The sequence below is a fragment of the Pleurodeles waltl genome, chromosome 4_2, assembly GCF_031143425.1.
Source record: "Pleurodeles waltl isolate 20211129_DDA chromosome 4_2, aPleWal1.hap1.20221129, whole genome shotgun sequence".
Classification (NCBI taxonomy): Eukaryota; Metazoa; Chordata; class Amphibia; order Caudata; family Salamandridae; genus Pleurodeles; species Pleurodeles waltl.
In genome coordinates, this window is record NC_090443.1 from 466,181,302 (window position 1) to 466,202,366 (window position 21,065).

At 44.4% G+C, this 21,065-nt stretch overlaps 1 protein-coding gene across 1 annotated transcript in view; it reads left to right on the plus strand.

Annotated features, from left to right (window-relative positions):
- Positions 1–20,213, plus strand: part of LOC138292914 (complement C3-like) — a 2,405,892-nt gene extending 2,385,679 nt beyond the window's left edge. Inside the window, exon 41 of the mRNA XM_069231788.1 lies at positions 19,858–20,213. Within this exon, the coding sequence (XP_069087889.1) occupies positions 19,858–19,999 (142 nt within the window). The 3' untranslated portion in view covers positions 20,000–20,213. The remainder of the gene's footprint in view (positions 1–19,857) is intronic.
- Positions 20,214–21,065: the final 852 nt, after the last annotated feature.

Here is a 21,065-nt window from a genome sequence, read left to right on the forward strand (position 1 = left end):
TCTTACGTAGGGACATTTTCTTAGAACATCTGCGTGTTAGTTATAAAAAGCACCTTCTAGTCCTAGTATACTTTAAGAGGGAGATTCCAGCCAGGAACCTACAACTAGATGCTGAATGCCTCGTTGCAGATGCTGATACAGATTACAGGCCTTTGCTCAGGTATGAGGGTTGATGTCCCCCCCGGGGGAACCTGAAAGGCAGGCTTAGAGCTTCACATGCTGTGTTCGAAATATAACGTAGAGAGAAAATAAACTAGCAGCACTATGATAGCCTTATTCTTGTGCTTCACTCTCATCGTTACTATTTTAATTTTACTGTGTTGTGTAGTTCTGGTCATTGCAGCTCACGCTTTGCTATCTAAAATGCAGTTGTTTTATTAAACCAATCTTTAAAACTTAAACTGCCTTTGTCATTTATATATGAGACCTCGTACTGTGTATGAGTGAACCGGTTGTGACCTGAGTGACCACGACTTCCCTGGGAAGTGCTAAGATGTCATGCGCTCGGCTGCCCAATTGTCTCTTCCATTTGGGAGAGATGAGGCACTGCTAGTTAGCCGGAACAAAACCCCGGATTTAGAGTGACAAGTGTCATCTACTGTGAGTCAGACTCAGTCCCCTACACTGTGAACGATCTTGCCGCTCAAAATCCAGTAGTCTCATTAGGCTAATGAGAGCCTACGCGACATGGCGCCGGCAACGATTGGTCAGGCTCTAATTTTCGGGTCCACCGGCATATCTCGGACTCATTTTTATATAATGACCCCTCAGTTCCGAATACAGAGACGTCCGTGGTACGGAGGATTTCCACCACCACCGTATGGGTAATCCTATTTTTCAGCGGGTGGTTGTTCAAGCTTGAACCTTAAAAGGAAAAAATAAAAACATCTTGGTGTGCCTTCTCTGAACTCTTTGTGCTTTTATGATGGCATATCCCCAGGTTGTACAAATAGCTCTTAACATGAGACAACCGCTCACAACACATTTGCTAGCACATGGCCTTACGGCCCAGGGTGGTACAGTCACGTTTGTGGTGGACGCCCACGCAGCCTACAGAACAGAACTTTTCTACTCGTGGGTCACATTTCCAGCAGTTGATGGGAACACAAATACATTTCATACATATACAGTTGCGAACGCGCCTGGGCAATACAGGGCGTACGCATACTTAGATATACCTCTATCTTATCAAGAACATAATAATTGGCTTGATGGCGCCCTACCCCATACAATATTGCCAGTAAGGTTAGGTCCACTAAGTAATGATGGTCCTATCTGGCCTTTGTTGGCCACATATATTCCACATCCTGCGGCTGTGAATATGGCGGTAGCTGAGGTTCGACGCTTATATATTGAGTTAATAGCAATATACAGATGATTAGTACAATTTGTGATGCAGACACTAAATACAAACCAAGCGCGTGCTGCTCCAACACAACAACATGCAGTTACACCAGGTATAAATCCAGTGACTGTACACTCTATTATGGGTAAAGTCCCAGCCAAATGAGAGGAGACTCAGGGGGTAGCACCGCCGACAGGCCGGCGGTGCCCCGCAGGGCATTCTGACCGCGGCGGTAAAGCCGCGGTCAGACCGGCAACACTGGCGGTCTCCCGCCAGTGTACCGCCGCCCCTTTGAATCCTCCAAGGCGGCGCAGCTAGCTGCGCCGCCGAGGGGATTCCGACCCCCCCTACCGCCATCCAGTTCGGGAACCGGATGGCGGTAGGGGGGGTCGCGGGGCCCCCGTAAGAGGGCCCCTACGAGTATTTCACTGTCTGCTTGGCAGACAGTGAAATACGCGACGGGTGCAACAGCACCCGTCGCACCTTCCCACTCCGCCGGCTCGATTACGAGCCGGCTTCATCGTGGGAAGGACGGTTTCCCCTGGGCTGGCGGGCGGCCTTTTGGAGGCCGCCCGCCAGCCCAGGGGAAACCTCAAAATACCCACTGCGGTCTTCCGACCGCGGTACGGTATTTTGGCGGCTCCCGCCGGGCGCGCGGTGACCGCGCCCGGCGGGAGTCAGAATGACCCCCTCAGTTTTGGCTAGCACAAAAAATGAATACGCTGGAGGCAGTATTTCCATATACGGGACCTCAGGAAAAACATAGAATATTAACTATGTGCTTGCCCTTTGGGATGGTTCCTACAGTTGAACACTGTAATACATGGGGCACGGTATTTGCCGCGCTCTATACAACGGCACGCGGTACACCGACGCTAGCCAACCTACCGGAGGTGCTTAAACAAATTCAAGATGAATATGGGGCTGCCCCGGCTGTAGAGTTGGGAATGCAACTGTTGGGCAACTCTGCCACAGTTTCTTCAATTATCCTAAGTAACCTTAAAGGGGAAGCAGTTGCACTTGCAGTGCACATGCGTCTTCGTGACGTTCCGCAACAAGATCAGGAGCGAGAACTGCCTAAAATAATAGTGGAAACATATTCCAGTATCGGTCGAGATAGCTTTGGGGCTAGACTGCATAAACCTCAATTTCAGGGTAAAGTTAATAAAGACAATACTAAACAACAACCTGAGGGTAATAAGAAACGCTGGGAGAAAAAACAACAAACACCTAAAACAGAAATGGGAGAATCTCCACGAGTGGAGGACCCACAGAATAGATATTATCTCAGAAATAGAGAAAATATAAAAACGCCTGATAGATATCAATATACTGATACACGCCAATCTCGTTCCTTTCAGGACTCATCGGAAAAGAGAAATGAGAGAGGTGGGCGATCAGAGCGGAGAACAGGGTACATGAAACCGAGACAGGAATCACAACGCTCTTCGGAGGTTTCTGTTAAGTAGGAAGAGAAACCGGTACAACAAAAACAACAATTTAAAAAGAAAAAAGTGGCAGCTGTCTCAGTCAGACATGGCAATCAGGAAGGGGGTTCTCTTGAAGAACAAGAAATGGGCTCTAGCACTGCTAGACAGCGCAGCAGAGGTCACAATAGTTCGCCGGAATCTTCTAGAGCATCTGGAGGTGAAAGCAACTGATGGCTTTATATAAGTAGAAACAGCGGACATGCGTGTCTCCGAATCCGATAGGGTGTATAGAGTAACTTTACAGTTGGAAGGAGTCATTGAACGCACCATACACACAATCTTTTGGGACCGTGTAGTCAAAATATATGACATTTTGTTGGCCAAACAAGATTGGCCGCCTGATTTTGTCCGCACCTGCCCGTATGGAGAAGAGGTTATTAAACCTTCTTTCTTGCCCCTTGTTCCAGAGCAACTCTCTGAGTCCTATTCTATAGAACGGGCTCTAGCACAAGCACCTGCGTTATATAGAAATCACATAGGGTGGGATAGGGATTCTCCATACCATGTCATTCCCATTAAAAGTGAACCTCAGCCACAACCGCAGTATCCAATAAAACATGAAGCAAGGGCACCGGTGAGGGAGATACTTACGCAATTAGAATACCAGGGTGTGATTGAACCCTGTGTCTCACCGATAAATAACCCCTTATTCCCTGTAGCTAAGCCGAACCATTCATACAGAATAGTCTTAGACTACAGAAATTTAAACAGACATACACGTACATATGCTATACAAAACTCACATAGCACTGCACTAATGAGCAACATTGTGCGGAAAAAAAATAAAACGACTTTGGATATCTCGAATGGGTTCTTCTGCCAGAATATAGCACCTGAAAGCAGAGACTTAACAAGCTTTAGCGTGCTGGGCTCCCAGAACAAATTCTGTTGTTTGCCTCAGGAGTATAAAAACACTACTGAGCCCTATCTACTGAGATATGGGATGCTGCTCTCTTCTCCAGCATTGATGCACAAACAGGCTAACTAGCCCTGCCCACACACCTTTGAACCATGGCCATAATTGTCAAAACAAAGCAGTATTTGGACAGTTACATATAACAGAGTGAGCACCTGTGCCAACAAATATGTACTGGAAGCTGCATGAGGCTAGGGGAGCTATCAGAGGAGCACAAGCTTCAGTCCAAGGCTCTGTGACAGCAAATACTTGTCAGTGCAGAAATGATGCAAGCAGACTGTTGGGGTGGCTATGCGTATACTGTGGCCAGCTAGATTAAAAGAGCATAATCATATTTTAGCAAACCCTTCTTTACTTCAGTAGAAATGGGATGTATTTCAGACACAAATCACACCTTTTGTCACATATTTTACCATTCTTCTCACAGCTATTTCAAGTGCACTGGAATTACAGCCAAAGTTAAGTGTTGTAAAAAATATTCTTTCACTCAACCATTTCCACTGGGGTAAGTGGCCACCAATGCCCATCACATTTATGCAGGCCTCGTGGAATACCATGCAGAAGGGCACACTGTGAAGCAGCATTTACTGACCCGGTGGGGGTTATCTTCTCTATCTCGATACAGCCTACCCATTCACGAAACTTTCCCATCCCATACTAATGTGTCTATTTGCCATTTTGTTGAAGAGATGATCTACCTGTGTTTGTGTGAATGAAAAATTATATAATATTAAGTAACAATTCAAAACTTTTATTTTTTGGGATGAATCTATAGAATACTGGGCTCTAGGCCTAGAACGTACACTCGCCACCTCTCCCCAAATGCTTGTGTTGCACATAGGGCAGGTCAGAGGTATGTGGCTCGGTGCGGCCAGCTTCTTCTCGTGACCTTTTAAAAATGGTTCTTTGTGGCAGTGAGTTTGAGAGATATATTTAAGTTGGACCTTCATTTCAGTGCCAGTGTACACTCAATACAGCCTTGATAGGCTGGACAATAACGTGAGTAGTAATAATATACACTATTGTGCCCTCATTATGAGTTTTCCTGCAAACTGGATACATTTACCCACTTCCCAGACTTATTGATATCAGGGGTAAGAGTAACTCTTGGGGTGGGGATAATTAATCACCTTACAAGTTTAACCCTATTGGTCCTATTAAAGATGGGGAATTACTCGTCGAAATTGGCAGTTCTTTGTCAGATTGCTTGGTAATTCTTCATTTTCTCTATACTTTCATATGGAAATGTTGGCTCTTTTCAGTAGCCGAACTCTTGTGTGAAAGATATTTGTGCTCTGGCCCAGTCGATCTCATAATTCCATTGCGCCAGTGACTGCTGTCAGCCCATCTGCCATAAGTAATGAGAGTCTAAAAGAATTTAACAGAAAGTTTTAAATGGAGGATGATAAATGACTACATTGTACGCTAATAAGACAGGAGTGTCATAACATGTATTTGTAAAACGCCCGTTCACCCAGAAAGGTATCTTAGTGTTGAATAACAGATGCTTATTGTTACCCAACAGTACTCCATTGATCAACCTCAGAAAGATTAAAGGCTGAATGGACCCATCAGAATTTGAACATGTCCATGAGGTCAAACACAGACCCCGACAGTGGGCAAATTAGTTCACTAAGCCACCAGGCCTGGCCACGAACCTTCAGGGTAGAAGTTGGAGCTTCGTTTAATGGTGTAAATTTTGTCAAGCTAATTAACAAATTGAAATGTCTGTTTGCTGCTCTGTTGTTTTCCCTTTACCCTACCTCTCCATTCAAAAGCCACCCTCTCCAAAATATTCAGTCAAAAACCAGTGGGCTTCTGCAGCTCCGGGCTATGTGACTAGGTACATTTGAGCTTTACTACTAATTCTTGCCTTTGTGACCAGTGTAACAAGACTACACGCGCCCTACAGTTTTGCACTCAGACCGAGAAAGTTCTGTTCCGAACAATTAAGTTTAAGGGCATGTTCAGCAGGCTAAATGAATAAAACTACAGAAAGTTGCTATTAAGTCTGCTAAGACAACACAAGAATTAACCATAACTGTGACAATTTGAAATCTGAAAAATATAGGGGAGCTTTGCTGTAGTTAAATAAAGCTTAAAAACGTTGGCCCATATTTATGTAAAATGATGCACAAGTGCACTAGCACAGTTGTGCATCAACATTTTTAACGCAAGCTACTGTCATTCCCAAGCGCCACCCATGCACCATATTTAGAGAATGATGCACGATGGCGGTAAGGGAAGGTTAGGGTCATAGAAAATGGCGCAAGCTGGTAATAAATGGTGTAACAAAAAATGGCACTAGTGGGTCAAAAATGACGCTAGACTGATTAGTGAGAAATTTTGTTGCCACTAGTCAGCCTAGCATCATATTTTGGTCGTACAAGCAGACAAATAATGACACCGGTCTATGAATAGACAGGAGTCAGTACCACAACCAAAATGTGCAACACAGGGGGAACAGTGCCCCAGGACAACCCCAACAGAACCAGTGCCTGCCCGAGGGCCCCATGTAAGAGGCGCCCAGTGGCACACAACAGACATGCACATATAATTACAGAGAATGGGCTTCCTCCACTTGTAGTGTCCCTGTGGTGTGGGTTGTGGTGATGCAGGGGGTAGGGGTAGGCCTCTAATTGCCCAAAATAGTGACACCAAGGTGTTTGCAGTGTTTTCCCAATGGAACTGTGCCCAACATCACTTTAACGTCTGGTCTGACCAGGCATTAAACTTTGATGCTAATCGACCTTTGTGTCATTTTTTGGGTTTGCCTCCTTAGTGTGTGTTATTTTTGCCTCGGGAAGTACATATGGCGCAGGAGGGCCAGGGTAATTTTTTAGAAGGGAACGCCTACCTTGCAGATCATTGACACAATACGATGCAAGGTGGGTTGGCGCTCCCCAAAAATGACTCTAACTCTGATATTTTGACGCTAGATGGGTCTAGCGTCACAATATACTATGGAGATAAGTAAGGGCCAGATGTAGCAAAATAACATTTTGCGACTTGCAAATAGCGAGTCATTGCGACTCGCTGTTTGCAAGTCGCAAAATGTTATGCAGAAAGGTGTCTCAGACACCGTCTGCAAGTCGGTATGGGGTCGCAATGACCCACCTCATGAATATTCATGAGGTGGGTCGCAAATTGCGGCCCCATACCGACTATGGGCACTCGCAAACATGGAGGCCTGCTGTAGTCAGCAGACCTCCGTGTTCGTGACTGCTTTAAATAAAGCAGTTTTTTTTTTTTTAAGTGTAGCCCGTTTTCCTTAAAGGAAAACGAGCTGCACTTAAAAAGAAAACCGAAACCTTTAGTTTCGGTATTTTTTCAGGGCAGGGAGTGGTCCCTTGGACCACTCCCTGCCCTGAAAAAATGTTTTTGGGTCCAGTCACAAACTGGAAGGGGTCCCATGGGGACCCCTTCCAATTTGCGAGTGGGTTACCATCCACTTGAAGTGGATGGTAACTGCAACACCATTTGCGACCGTATATGCGGTCGCAAATGGTATTGCATACCACTAGGAATCGCAAATAGGAAGGGAACACCCCTTCCTATTTGCGATTCTGAAATGCATTTTGCGAGTCGGTCCGACTCGCAGAATGCATTTCTGCATAGGAAAATGTGATTTGCAACTCGCAAACGGCAGTTTTTGCCGTTTGCGAGTTGCAATTCCTTTCCTACATCTGGCCCTAAGTGCTGTTTTTGTGTCAAAAAAAATTACGGAAAGGCGGCACAAAAGTTTCATAAATATGGGCCTTAGAGTGTATAGAGCACATAATTGGAACAGTCTGTGTAGCTGCGTAAGAACATGTGTGGTATGAGCAAGTGTGACCTGACCGAACTGATATTGTAATAACGTGATCGATATGTTGACATTTTACTTCCCTTACCTTCAGTCTGTAGCTATTTCAATAACTTAGTTGCATTTTGGAGAGGAATGATTTGAATAAAAATAACTTCCAACAAAACTAGCCTATTCAATGGAAATATGAGGAATCACCAAGAAATGAGGGTTGAATGAGTCACTAGTTACACCAATGAGGTTTTATCAGATTAAGGTGCATTTTGGTGACTTTTGAAAAAATAAAAAGTAAAACAGTTGACATAAGCGAGCCGACTCAAAGTGCCACGGCCGCCATGAGCATGAGCACGAAGGAGACGCAGAAAAGGAAAAAGCAGTTCTTTCGCAGTCAAACATATCAGCAAATGTGCAACTTGTAACAGGGTTGGCCCCCAAGGCAGTAACAAAACCGCCCCAAGGAGGGACAAACGTAAAGCATTTTCCAATGATAACAAAGGATTTTTGAAAGGCAAGCCCAGGAACGAGTGAAAGTGATGGGGCTTGAGGTGGGTGTGGTTAAAAGCCCACATAGATACCAAGACGTCGGAAAAGCAACGCTTGTGCGGGCCTCTGCTCAACCTAAAAAGGACACCTACCACATGACATGATCACACACACTTTACGACACCCGCCTGAGCACTGACAACCCTCTTTTATTGGGTTTTCTTTAAGAGAAAACCTATTCTAAGATTGACTGTCATGCTTGCACATGTGTCTTTATGTATGTGCCTGCATGCAAATAGCATAAAAGCATTAACAAAGTCTAAAGCTCATCATTTTAGACACATTTTCTTTTCTGATGCTGGTATCTTTTAGGTACCTTTTATACTATTGCCTTTTTCCTGTCCTCTGAGGTATAGGGAAAAGATATAACTAATCACAGGCTAAATGTGCCACCTTTATAAAGCTTACACATTACTTCAGACAGTGACACGAATACGGATTCACCAGTTAAGACAATTTGATGTCACTTGGCACACATATGACGATTTTGAAAATGTTCTCGATAAAGTCTAGCATCTGAATATATATAAAAGATCACAAACCTGGGAAAGACTGAGTAATATAAGAATCATAACGTAAGTACTCTGGCCCAGATTTTGGAGAAAATGACAGAGCACCATGCTGCATCAAATTTGGCAGTGCCACGCTCCATTATTTTCAAAACACGGATGCACTGTATTTAATAGAATATGGTGCATCCCTGTGTTGCCCCCTGCGCTAAATTTGCTGCTGAGCGACAACACAGCCACTCTCACGCCATGGTGCAAGGATGGCTGCGCTGTGGGGGAGGTTGTTTTTGTGCAAGAAGCGACACGTTCCTGCACAATAATAATTTTCAATGCCCGTTTGCTCTTTCTGCAGAATGCAGCACACATAGAAAAAGCAAATAAAGAGGAGAAATGAAAGTATTTCTCCTCTTTGCGCCATGCCAACGCCACCCTTAGGTTGGCGTTAGATTTTGGCGCTGCCTTAGGTTTATGAAAGCTCGTAAATCTGGGACAGCATCAAAATGCAATGGGTGTTGCTGTGGCACACCCACAGCAACACCCATTGCACGTCCCTTCCACGAAAAGTGCTACGTGTGAAGTGGTCGTATATTTACAAGGTGGCATTAAACCAAAAAAGCCCAGATTTACAAGAAACTGATGGAGGACAATGCTGCACCAAATATGGCGCACTCCATGCGCCATATTAACCTCTTAGCTGCTGGGCCGTTTCCCCCCCCCGTGCTGAGCCCTTTTTTGGCTATTTGGGGTAGTTTGCGCTTAGGCCTTCATAACTTTTTGTCCACGTAAGCTATCCATGCCAAATTTGCGTCCTTTTTTCCCCACATCCTACGGATTCTAAAGGTACCCAGAGTTTGTGGTTTCCCCTGGAGGAGACCAAGAAATTAGCCAAAATAGAGCAAAAAAAAACAAAAATTCAAACAAATTGGAAAACGGGCTGCCGATGAAGGCTTGTGGTTTTTCCCCTGAAAAAAATTGCATCAACAAAGGGTTTGCGGTGCTAAAATCACCAGCTTCCCAGCTTTCAGGAAAAGGCACACTTGAATCAGAAAAACTAATTTGTCAACACAATTTTGGCATTTTTCTGAGACATACCCCATTTTTTAAAAATGTTGTGCTTTCAGCCTCCTTCCAGTTAGTGACAGAAATGGGTGTGAAACCAATGTTGGATCCCGGAAAGCTAACTATTTGTGAAAAATAAACAAAATTCTGAATTCAGCAAAGGTTCCTTTGTGTAGATCCTACAAGGTTTTCCTACAGAAAATAACAGCTGAAATAAAAAAAGATTGAAATTGAGCTGAAAAGAACAGCCATTTTTCTTTATGTTTTACTCTGTAACTTTTTCCTGCAATGTCAGATTTTTTAAAGCAATATACTGCTATGTCTGCTGGACTCTTCTGGTTGCGGGGATATATAGGGCTTGTAGGTTCATCAAGAACCCTAGGTACCCAGAGCCAATAAATGAGCTGCACCCTGCAGTTGGTTTTCATTCTATACTGGGTATACAGCAATTCATTTGCTGAAATATGAAGAGTGAAAAATAGGTATCAAGAAAACCTTTGTATTTCCAAAATGGGCTCAAAATAAGGTGTTGGGGAGCAGTGGTTATTTGCACATCTCTGAATTCCGGGGTACTAGCATGTGAATTGCAGGGTATTTCTCAAATAGACTTCTTTTTTACACACTCTTTTATGTTTGGAAGGAAAAAATGTAGAGAAAGACAAGGGGCAATAACACTTGTTTTGCTATTCTATCCTTCCACCCAGCGTTCCCCCAAGTCTCCCGATAAAAATGATACCTCACTTGTGTGGGTAGGCCTGGCGCCCGCGACAGGAAATGCCCCAAAACACAACGTGGACACATCCCATTTTTTGACAGAAAAGAGAGGTGTTTTTTGCAAAGTGCCTACCTGTAGATTTTGGCCTCTAGCTCAGCCGGCACATAGGGGAACCTACCAAACCTGTGCATTTTTTAAAACAAGAGACCTAGGGGAATCCAAGATGGGGTGACTTGTGTGGCTCTGACCAGGTTCTGTTACCCAGAATCCTTTGCAAACCTCAAAATGAGGCTAAAAATACATGTTTTCCTCACATTTCGGTGACAGAAAGTTCTGAAACCTGAGAGGAGCCACAAGTTTCCTTCCACCCAGCGTTCCCCCAAGTCTCCCGATAAAAATGATACCTCACTTGTGTGGGTAGGCCTAGCGCCCGCGACAGGAAATGCCCCAAAACACAACCTGGACACATCCCATTTTTTGACAGAAAGCAGAGGTGTTTTTTGCAAAGTGCCAACCTGTGGATTTTGTCCTCTAGCTCAGCTGGCACCTACGGAAACCTACCAAACTTGTGCATTTATGAAAACTAGAGACCTAGGGGAATCCAAGATGGGGTGACTTGTGTGGCTCTGACCAGGTTCTGTTACCCAGAATCCTTTGCAAACCTCAAAATGTGGCTAAAAAAACACATTTTCCTCACATTTCGGTGACAGAAAGTTCTGGAATCTGAGAGGAGCCACAAATTTCCTTCCACCCAGCGTTCCCCCAAGTCTCCTGATAAAAATGATACCTCACTTGTGTGGGTAGGCCTAGGGCCCGCGACAGGAAATGCCCCAAAACAGAACCGGGACACATCTCATTTTTTGACAGAAAACAGAGCTGTTTTTTGCAAAGTGCCTACCTGTAGATTTTGGCCTCTAGCTCAGCCGGCACCTAGCGAAACCTACCAAACCTGTGCATTTTCTAAAACTAGAGACCTAGGGGAATCCAAGATGGGGTGACTTGTGGGGCTCTGACCAGGTTCTGTTACCCAGAATCCTTTGCAAACCTTAAAATGTGGCTAAAAAAACACATTTTCATCACATTTCGGTGACAGAGAGTTCTGGAATCTGAGAGGAGCCACAAATTTCCTTCCACCCAGCGTTCCCCCAAGTCTCCCGATAAAAATGATACCTCACTTGTGTGGGTAGGCCTAGCGCCCGCAACAGGAAATGCCCCAAAACACAATATGGACACGTCCCATTTTTTGACAGAAAACAGAGCTGTTTTTTGCAAAGTGCCTACCTGTAGATTTTGGCCTCTAGCTCAGCCTGCACCTAGGGAAACCTACCAAACCTGTGCATTTTTTAAAACTAGAGACCTAGGGGAATGCAAGATGGGGTGACTTGTGGGGCTCTGACCAGGTTCTGTTACCCAGAATCCTTTGCAAACCTCAAAATGTGGCAAAAAAAACACATTTTCCTCACATTTCGGTGACAGAAAGTTTTGGAATCTGAGAGGAGCCACAAATTTCCTTCCAGCAAGCATTCCCCCAAGTGTCCCGATAAAAATGGTACCTCACTTGTGTGGGTAGGCCTAGTGCCCGCAACAGGAATGGATCACACAAGGGTCAATGGTAGTCCTTGCATGATGGCTACTGTTAACCCTGGAGTGATTCATTCCTGAAGCAGGCACTAGGCGCAGGCACACAAGCGGGGTTGTGTATTTATCAGGACAAGTGGGGAAACACTGGGTGGTAGGAATTTTGAGGACCCCTGCACATTCCTGTAGCTTCTGTGATAAAAAAGAAAGGAAAAATAGTGGTTTTAATCAACGTTTCACTTTTGCAGGGTATTCTGGGTAAGAAAACTTTGTTAAATCCAAACACACCACATTTACATGAGCTGCCTTGGGTGTCTAGTTTTCAGAAATGTCTGCGTTTGGTAGGTTTCCCTATATGGCTGCCGAGCCCAGGACCAAATACTTAGGTGACTGTCTTAAAAAACGAGTCTGTTTTGTGGTAGGTAATTTTAATGGCTCCCTGCAGATCCCTGGACTTCTGCTCATTGGAATGCAAGGCAAATGTGTTTTTTAAGCACATTTTGTGATTTCAAGGGGATTCTGGGTGAAGGAAAGCTGGTGAGAGCCACGCACGTCCTGCACCCTTGGACTCCCCTGGTACTAGTTTGTTAAAGTTAACCCACCCCTCACACAATTGTGGTTTCAAAGCATGAATACTTATCAAAGTATCTGAATATTGAAACCAAGCCTTCTGAAGGTGGGCCATAAAGCCGCATCCAGACACCAACCTCTTTATGGTCCATTCAAACGCCATTCACGCACAACAAATAACCCTTTCATATCGCTAGCCACGGGCCCAATCCAACCAATCACTGCACTCACATTACCTTACCGCTGCCAGACAAGGGCCCATCACATTCACAAGCCACAGAACGGAATAAGTTTGACTACATTTTACCACCTGTCAAGTAACTGCCTCCTTCTTCCTTAACATTACCAAATGCATGCGTAACGAACCTTTACTAATGACTCCTGTGACAGTCACCTGAGGCTCAGGAAGACATGTTTTTCATGCACCTTTAACGCACTCTCTGTGCTAAATCCAACTCCTTCCAGCTTGTGGATGCAAGTTGGCGGTGTCCGAGTATGCCGTACAAAGCGATTTCTCGAACTGAGTGAGCATATCCACCTTTGAAACTAAGGGAGATATGCTGGGGATTTCTCATGATGTTACCTAAAGAGAAGGTCATAGGCTAACTGACTCCTTCTTCCTTAACATTACCAAATACATGCGTAACAAACCGTTACTAATGACTCCTGTGACAGCCAACTGAGGCTCAGGAAGACATGTTTTTCATGCGCCTTTAACGCACTCTCTGTGCTAAGTCCAACTCCTTCCAGTTTGTGGATGCAAGTTTGGGGTGTCCGAGTATGCCGTACAAAGCGATTCCTCGAACTGAGTGAGCATATCTACGTTTGAAACTAAGGGAGACATGCTGGGGATTTCTCATGATGTTCCCTAAAGAGAAGGTCACAGGCTATGAAAAAGGGTAGTGTTTGGTACATAGGGGAGTCCATGAGAACGTAGCATATGTGCCAGCCAACATTATGTGCAGTGATGTGACTGTAATGCACTTATACAGCAAACGGAACATCTACTTAGTTCTGATGGAGGATGAACATGAAAAGAAGGTCAAACACTGATCTATACAAGTCATTCTCCTTCAGTGCTGGGATGGCACCAATGGGTTTGAATCCATAGGTGTAGATGATGTACATCTGTACTACCTTTACTATCTGCCTTCTACCTGTGCAATAACCCTGTGAAGGCACACCTACCATAAGCTTTCCTTACCCATTCATGTCTCTGTTCTCATCAGAGTCCTGGCTAATCCTGTATAATTGACAAGTGAACCTACACTAGTTTGTGGATGCAAGTTGGGGGTTTCCAAGTATGCCGTACAAAGTGACTCCTCGAACTGAGAGAGCATATCTACTGTTGAAAGTAAGGTAGACATGCTGGCGAAGAAAGGGTACTCTGTGACAATGTGGCATATGTTCTGTCCACTAGTATATGCAGTAGGGGGAATATAATGCATGTTAATTGAACAGAACACCGACCACGTTCTGACGGTGGATTTAGCTCTCAAGCAGTCCAAAAGGAAGTCCATGATGAAGTAGATGAAGTAAAATTCTTTGGCTCCTTGCCTAACGAAAGAGTGGCCCATGGACGTTCGGTATCCATGCACTGCCACTGAAAGGATTACCCAACGGCAGCTCAACCTCAGTCGATTTCCCAGAACTTTGCTTTAGTGTTATACAACGTAAAGCAAATAGGGATACAGAGGCCTGGTTTGGATGGACACTGGGGACAGCAATACTGACTCTCCTGCCGCTTTCCATGCTTCGAGCACACTTTACAGCGACGACATGGACGATCCTTTTTGGGTGTTTTAGGAATGCGATCAGCAAAGTGTCACTCCTGCAGCCTTGCCACATCCTCCAGAACATATGAGGTGGAGGCTGCTGCTGCTTCTGTAACAGCAGTGAGGCTTTCAATTACAGACAACTGGAAGTCAAGGAAAGTCATGAGTCTTCCTGTGGTTGTCTGACGGTAAACAACATACGCATTATATGTTGCCATCTGAATCAGGTGGGTAAACAGTTTCTTGTACCACGTGCGAGTTTTACAACACGCATTGTATGGTTGAAGAACCTGGTCGTTCTTGTCCACTCCGCCCATGTACTTATTGTAATCAAGTATACAGATGGGCTTGTGGACTTCGGCCATCTGTCCCCAAACCGTGATGGGAGAAGTGCTCTCATCATGAATTGTAGTGAGCACGTATACATCACGCCTATCTAAGAACTTGACTGCGAGCAGTTCGTTAGAACGCAATGCAGTATTCTCTGATTTCTGGAGCTTCTTGCAAACAAGCTCCTGTGGGAATCCTTTGCGGTTACAACAAACTGTACCACAGGCCACAGTGCCAGCTTTGTAGAGCTCACTGAACACATAAAGGTTATAACCTTTGTAAAGAAGTGGCTGAACAAGTTCCCATACAATCTTACCTGTGACCCCTAACACGTGAGGGCAACCTACAGGGTTTAGGCTAGAATCCTTCCCTGTATACACTCTCAAGCTGTACACATAGCCAGAAGAGCTCTCACACAGCATCTACAGCTTTATGCCATAGCGAGCTCTTTTGCTTGCAATGTACTGTTTGAAAAGCAGCCGTCCTTTGTATAGGATCAAGGACTCATCAACTGCTATATTCTTTCCAGGAGTATAGATCTCTGGAAACCTGGCAGACAAATGTTCCACGACAGGCCGAATTTTGAACAACCTGTCATGGTCTGGATGGTCCCGGGGCAAAGCAGCAGAATTGTCATTGAAATGCAGCTTGCGCTGCAGTAGCAAAAAACGATCTCTGCTCATGTATGGTGCGAAGATGGGAGTTACCCAAACCGTGCGAGTCGTCCAGTAGGACTGCAAGGTGGGTTTCTGCACTAACCCCATTTTGAGCGTAAGGCCCAAAAATATCTGCAACTCCGCCAGCGAAGTGGGAGTCCACTGGCGTGCCCTAGAACGGGGCCCTAGAGTGCCTCCACCCTCCCTCAGAATTGGTCTGCACGCAAATTTGTTTGCTGCACAATTTTCTGAAGGAAGTCAACATCCAAAAATAGATGGATGTAGTCGACTGGCAAAAAGTTAGCTGTATCGACTTTACATTCAGCGTCACCAGTAAAAGGTGGAATTTGAGGCTGAACTAAACAGGGGGGCTGCCAAGAGAGCACTCTATGGCTAAACTGTCCCTCTAAATTACTAGCCTACGTAGAAGGCAGATAGTCACAAAATTGCTCGTGGGTATGTTTGTTGTGTACAATAGGAAATGTCGTCACCTTACCTTCGCTTCTTCTCCAATTCTGCAGATTCTCTGAAAACACTGAAAAAAACAAAAAATAATGTATTACTTCACCTTACCACATACCCATCATCACAGCCTTCAGCGCTGGTGGCACCCAGTGCGACAGTCATTTTTGGTGCTCTGCCTCCCATTACCTCCTCTTCTAATTCCCTCAGTACTACCCAGCAAAAGTGCCACTCATATCTCCATAGTCCCCCTGGCATAACATTTGTTTTAAATCGCAGGTAATGCTTGCCTTTACTAATCCACTCAGCTAAATACATATAAATGTGTTTCCTTTGCAGTAGGACAATAAACCATCTGCGCTACTTCATGGCAACTGCCACTACAGAAAAGACATACATGCATGCATATATATATATATATATTTTGTGAACAAGAATCTCACCGCACTCCACCAGGTTCAAATTGGCATGTTTTATTGCAAGCAACAGCCACCTACATGTTTCGACTCTCAAGGAGTCTTGAGCACGGTAAATGAGTCCCTCTTTTCTTTCATTTTTTATACTTGCAATAAAACATGTCAATTTGAACCTTATGGAGTGCGGTGAGATTCTTGTTCACAAAATATTTTCGAGGTTGCTCTCCTCCATCACCGAGCACCAGCAGTGGAGTGCGCTGCGCAACAATCTTTTAACCAATTTGTGTTGCATATATATAGGATATAAATATATATATATATATATATATACATATATATATATATAGATAGATAGATAGATAGATAGATAGATAGATATAAATATATATATAGATATAGATATAAATATATATATATATATATATATATGTTTAGAAACAAAGGGGGTTATTACAACTTTGGAGGAGGTGTTAATCCGTCCCAAAAGTGACAGTAAAGTGACGGATATACCACCAGCCGTATTACAAGTCCATTATATCCTATGGAACTCGTAATACGGCTGGTGGTATTTCCGTCACATTTGGAACGGATTAACACCTCCTCCAAAGTTGTAATAACCCCCAAAGTGGTCGAAGGGTTGCTGGGCGGCGCACTCCACTGCTGGTGCCCAGTGACAGAGAAGACCAATCTCGAAATTATGTAATGCCGAAAAATTTCACCGCACTCCACGAGGTACAAATAAACGTGTATTTTATTGCAGTCAATAACCACCAGTGCGTTTCGACTTACCAAGGAGTCTTGATCAAGGTCCTCGTGGAGTGCGGTGAAATTGTTTGGCATTATATATATATATATATATAACTTTTATGTATATGTGTGGTTTCCCTGGGGGGCCAATTGTGGCTCCCAGAAAACAACACACAAAAGAAAAACAAGCATTTACAATGCAATGGGTCTCTCATCTGCTCGAGTTAGAGCTATTAGCGTTATAAAATCCTAACCCGACTTTTCTTGCCACATAAATTGAAAATTTTAAGTTAAACACTTTCACATAAGGGAGCCGATTCACAGCGCCACGGCCACCATGAGCATCAGGGGAAGAGATACACAAAAGGAAAAGAAGTTCGCTCGCAGTTAAACGTAATGGCAAAAGTGCAATTAGCCATGTACCAGGGGCGATGGCCAAGGCGGTAACAAAACCTCCCCAAGGAGGGACAAAGGTAAACCATTTACCAATGTTATCAAAGGATTTTTGAAGGGCAAGCCCACGAATGAGTGGTAGTGATGGGCGTGAGGCGGGCGTTGTTAAAAGCCCAGATACACACCAACACATCAGAAAAGCAGCGCATGCGCGCTGCAATGCTCGACCTGAAAAAAAATATATATATAAATATATATGTGTGTATATATATATAGAGAGAGAGAGAGAGAGAGAAAGCAAGACACTAATTTTACATAACTTTTTTTTTCATACATGTGTGCTTTCCCTTGTATATAAAAAAAAAAAATGGCCCCATAGATGGTCACCCTAAGGGCTGACCACCAACAATTTGAATTTTTTATTACAATTTAGTTTTCCCTGGGGGAGCGATTGCCCCCCCCCCCCCCCAGGGAAAACTAGATTTGTTTTTTGACCCCCAGGGGTCGGTCCGTGTTCAGAGGGCCAACCCCACCATTTTTCTTTTTTTTTATTGTTTTAATGTTTTTTTATTTTTTTTTAATCTGGGGGGCGCAATCGCCCCCGATTGCCCCCCAAAACAGTACCGATAATAAAATAAGGGGGCTGACTCCCCCAAACAAGATCCCTGGTGTCTAGGGGCGTTTCCATGGCCAGGAAACGGTGCTAGGGAGGCATCGATGAAAAGGGGAGAGCCTCCCCTTTCCATCGATGCCTCCCTGGAATCTGGGGAGGCCGTTTTGGCCTTTTTTTCCCCACCGGAGCAGAAGAGCACTCTTACCTGATCCGCTTCTGCTCCGGTTGGGAAAAAATGTGATGTCAGCACGACGTCACAAAGGGGCGGGAGGGGGGCGGGATGGAGACGCGAAAGGTGTTCCGCATCTCCAACGGGGAAAAAAAATAAATAAATCCTCCGGTGCATTGCAACGGAGGATTTTTAACACCCTCCCTGGTGTCAGCCACTGGTCGTGACCCGCACCAGGGAGGGAGTGTGGGCGTCGGCAAGTGCCCGACGCCCGCACTTATAGGGTTAAAAACAATACGGTGCTCCCCTGTGTTTCCCTCTGCGCCAGCGCTAAATTTGCTGCCGAGCGCCAATACAGCCACCCTTGTGCCATGGTGCAAGAATGGCTGTGTTGCAGGGGAGATTGTTTTTGTGCAGGAAGGGACACCTTCCCGCACAAAAACAATATTTAATGTTGATTTGCTTATTCTATGTGCAGCACAAATAGAAAGAGCAAAAACCGAGGGGAAATTAACGCATTTACTCTTGTTGCACCTAGCTAACGCCACCCCTAGGTTGGTGTTAGATTTTGGCACTGTCACAGATGTACGATTCCTCGTAAATCTGGGGCAACATCAAAATGCAATGGGTGTTGCTGTGGAATGCCCACAGCAACACCCATTGCATGCCCCTTCCACTCAAAGTGCGGCGTGTGAAGGGGCTGCATTTACAACATGGGCTTAAGCCACACAAGGTGGCTCAACGCCACCTTATAAATACAGCGCAGTGCACAGCGCCACTGGAGCATCATAACAAGTGATGCTCCAGTGGAGATAGGGCCTTGCAAATCTGGCCTAAAAAGTTGGTTAACGCCACCTTGTAAATACGGCGCAGTGCATAACGCCACCGGAGTGTCACTGAAAGTGACGCTTCGGTGGTGATAGGGTCTTTGTTCTTCAGGTGCCAAATGCTTTTTCTGGATGTTCATTTAGTTTAGATAGAATAAAACTCAAATGGAGAACAAGCATTGGCAAAGCTAGTAGGTCTGTTACTGGCTTCTAGTCATTTGGCATTGTTTAGTGGTGTAACAAAACTTAAGGGACCCCCGGCAAAGCACTTGTAGGGGGATACCTCCCCCTTGGACCCAGTCAGGGACCTTCCGCCCCTGCACTGTGCACTGCGCTGAGGAAGCCCCTTGAGGCTTGCCACCCTCCACCCCCACCCACACCAGGGGTCTGCGGGGAACTTTGTTACACCACTTGCATTGTCAAAGCATTTTTTGTTTTGTCATGATTTTTTAAATACTTTGTTAGGAGAGCTTTTAGGTCCATGACATTTCAGAGTATAACATAAGCTAAAAACGATAATAATTTTTGGTCTCAAAAATCATACTTTGCATAGTAGTCTCTGGCACTGTGGCAAACTACTTTCTGTACTTGTGAAAGAAGGACCATTGTACACCCACAGTGGAGTTAGCCAATAGCTGAAGCGGTTGACCCACTACCTTATGCTATATGCTTCAGGTTGCAGAAGAAAATGTGGATGGGGCAACAGCTGACGAGTAGATGAATATGGCTGGCTTAAAGCACTTATTATTCATTATATTAAACAGAATTTTACAAACTTCAAAAGGTTTCGGCTAAACAGACCTAAAAACTGTATTGCTGGATGAAACGTATGATGAGTTGCAACACAAGGAGAGCGTTCCTCTATAGTATACCTGGAAATAGCATTTTCTTTGAAACTTGTTGTTTTAATTCGAACACGCTTCTCTTTCCTTTCTGTAGGTGGTCATACCACTTGGGCAGGCAAAGCTACATCCTCCAGTGGCCAAAAGATGGGCAGAAACTACCTATCGGATCCCAAACTTTGAAGACAACGTTGGAAAACTTCACAACTACATTTAAAGAGAATGGATGCCAAGTATAATTTTAACACTTCAACATAAAAGTGGTAAAAGACCACATTGTATTGGATAGTTCTTTAGTAGTGTATACAAAATTATAAATGTGTATAAGGTGCAAAGCATGGACAGCTTGGTGTTCACATTTTATGGGAATTTTTTGCAAGTTTGAAGTTGTAACAATGTATAAATATATATATATATATATATATACATCTCTGATTATATATGCATGTAAACATTCAAATAAAAATACATCATACAAAGAATCTTTGAGAAATAGAATTTGTTTTGTTATATTGTGATAATCATTTTATGAAATGCCAGTTGCCAATATGGGTTACTTGGTGCTAGTATGACAAAATTACAGTAAACTAATACTGACTTCTTACGAACAGTCAGGTTTTGATCTGTTGCTATAAAAACAGGAATAGTCATACTCAGGGAAGATTGTTAAAGAACATAAGTGCCTGCACTGAAAAGATACAACCCTGAACGCTATTATTTTTTAATGAATTCTCCGTCCACAGGTTGGTCCGTAGAAACTGAACACGACGCTCTGTTGGAAAAATACTGATGCTGCAATGGAAGAGCGCCTTGACACCACATCCGTGTTTTAGAACCTAAAGGCCACCAGACGGCCCTCGCCCCAACACCCGCCACAAGCAAACCGACAAGGACTGTCTGTTTTTTCATTGGAAGGATTTTATTTACAATGTTGGGATTAAAAACGCACAGTGAATTTCAATTAAAAAATTACATCAATAAATGCATAACATGTCAATCAAAATTCAATCAATCAAGTCATAAGTCTTGCTAACACCCTGGCATCTAATGGATCCCTCCTCATATCAAACTTCAGTTGGACCACACAGGTGAACCGTATCTCACCTGAATCCCTGGTGGGGAGGTTCCCCACATTTCACTGTCCCTTGTCCTCATGCTCCGGGTTCCGCCCCCTCCCCAAACACCAATTCACAGTGGGGTGTAACGGGGGGCCAGAAGCGGGAGCCCCATACCCACCCCAGCGATCTGAGCTCCCTAACCCCCAGGTTGAAAATCTGCAGGTTGATACAGGACTGCAGGATCCTA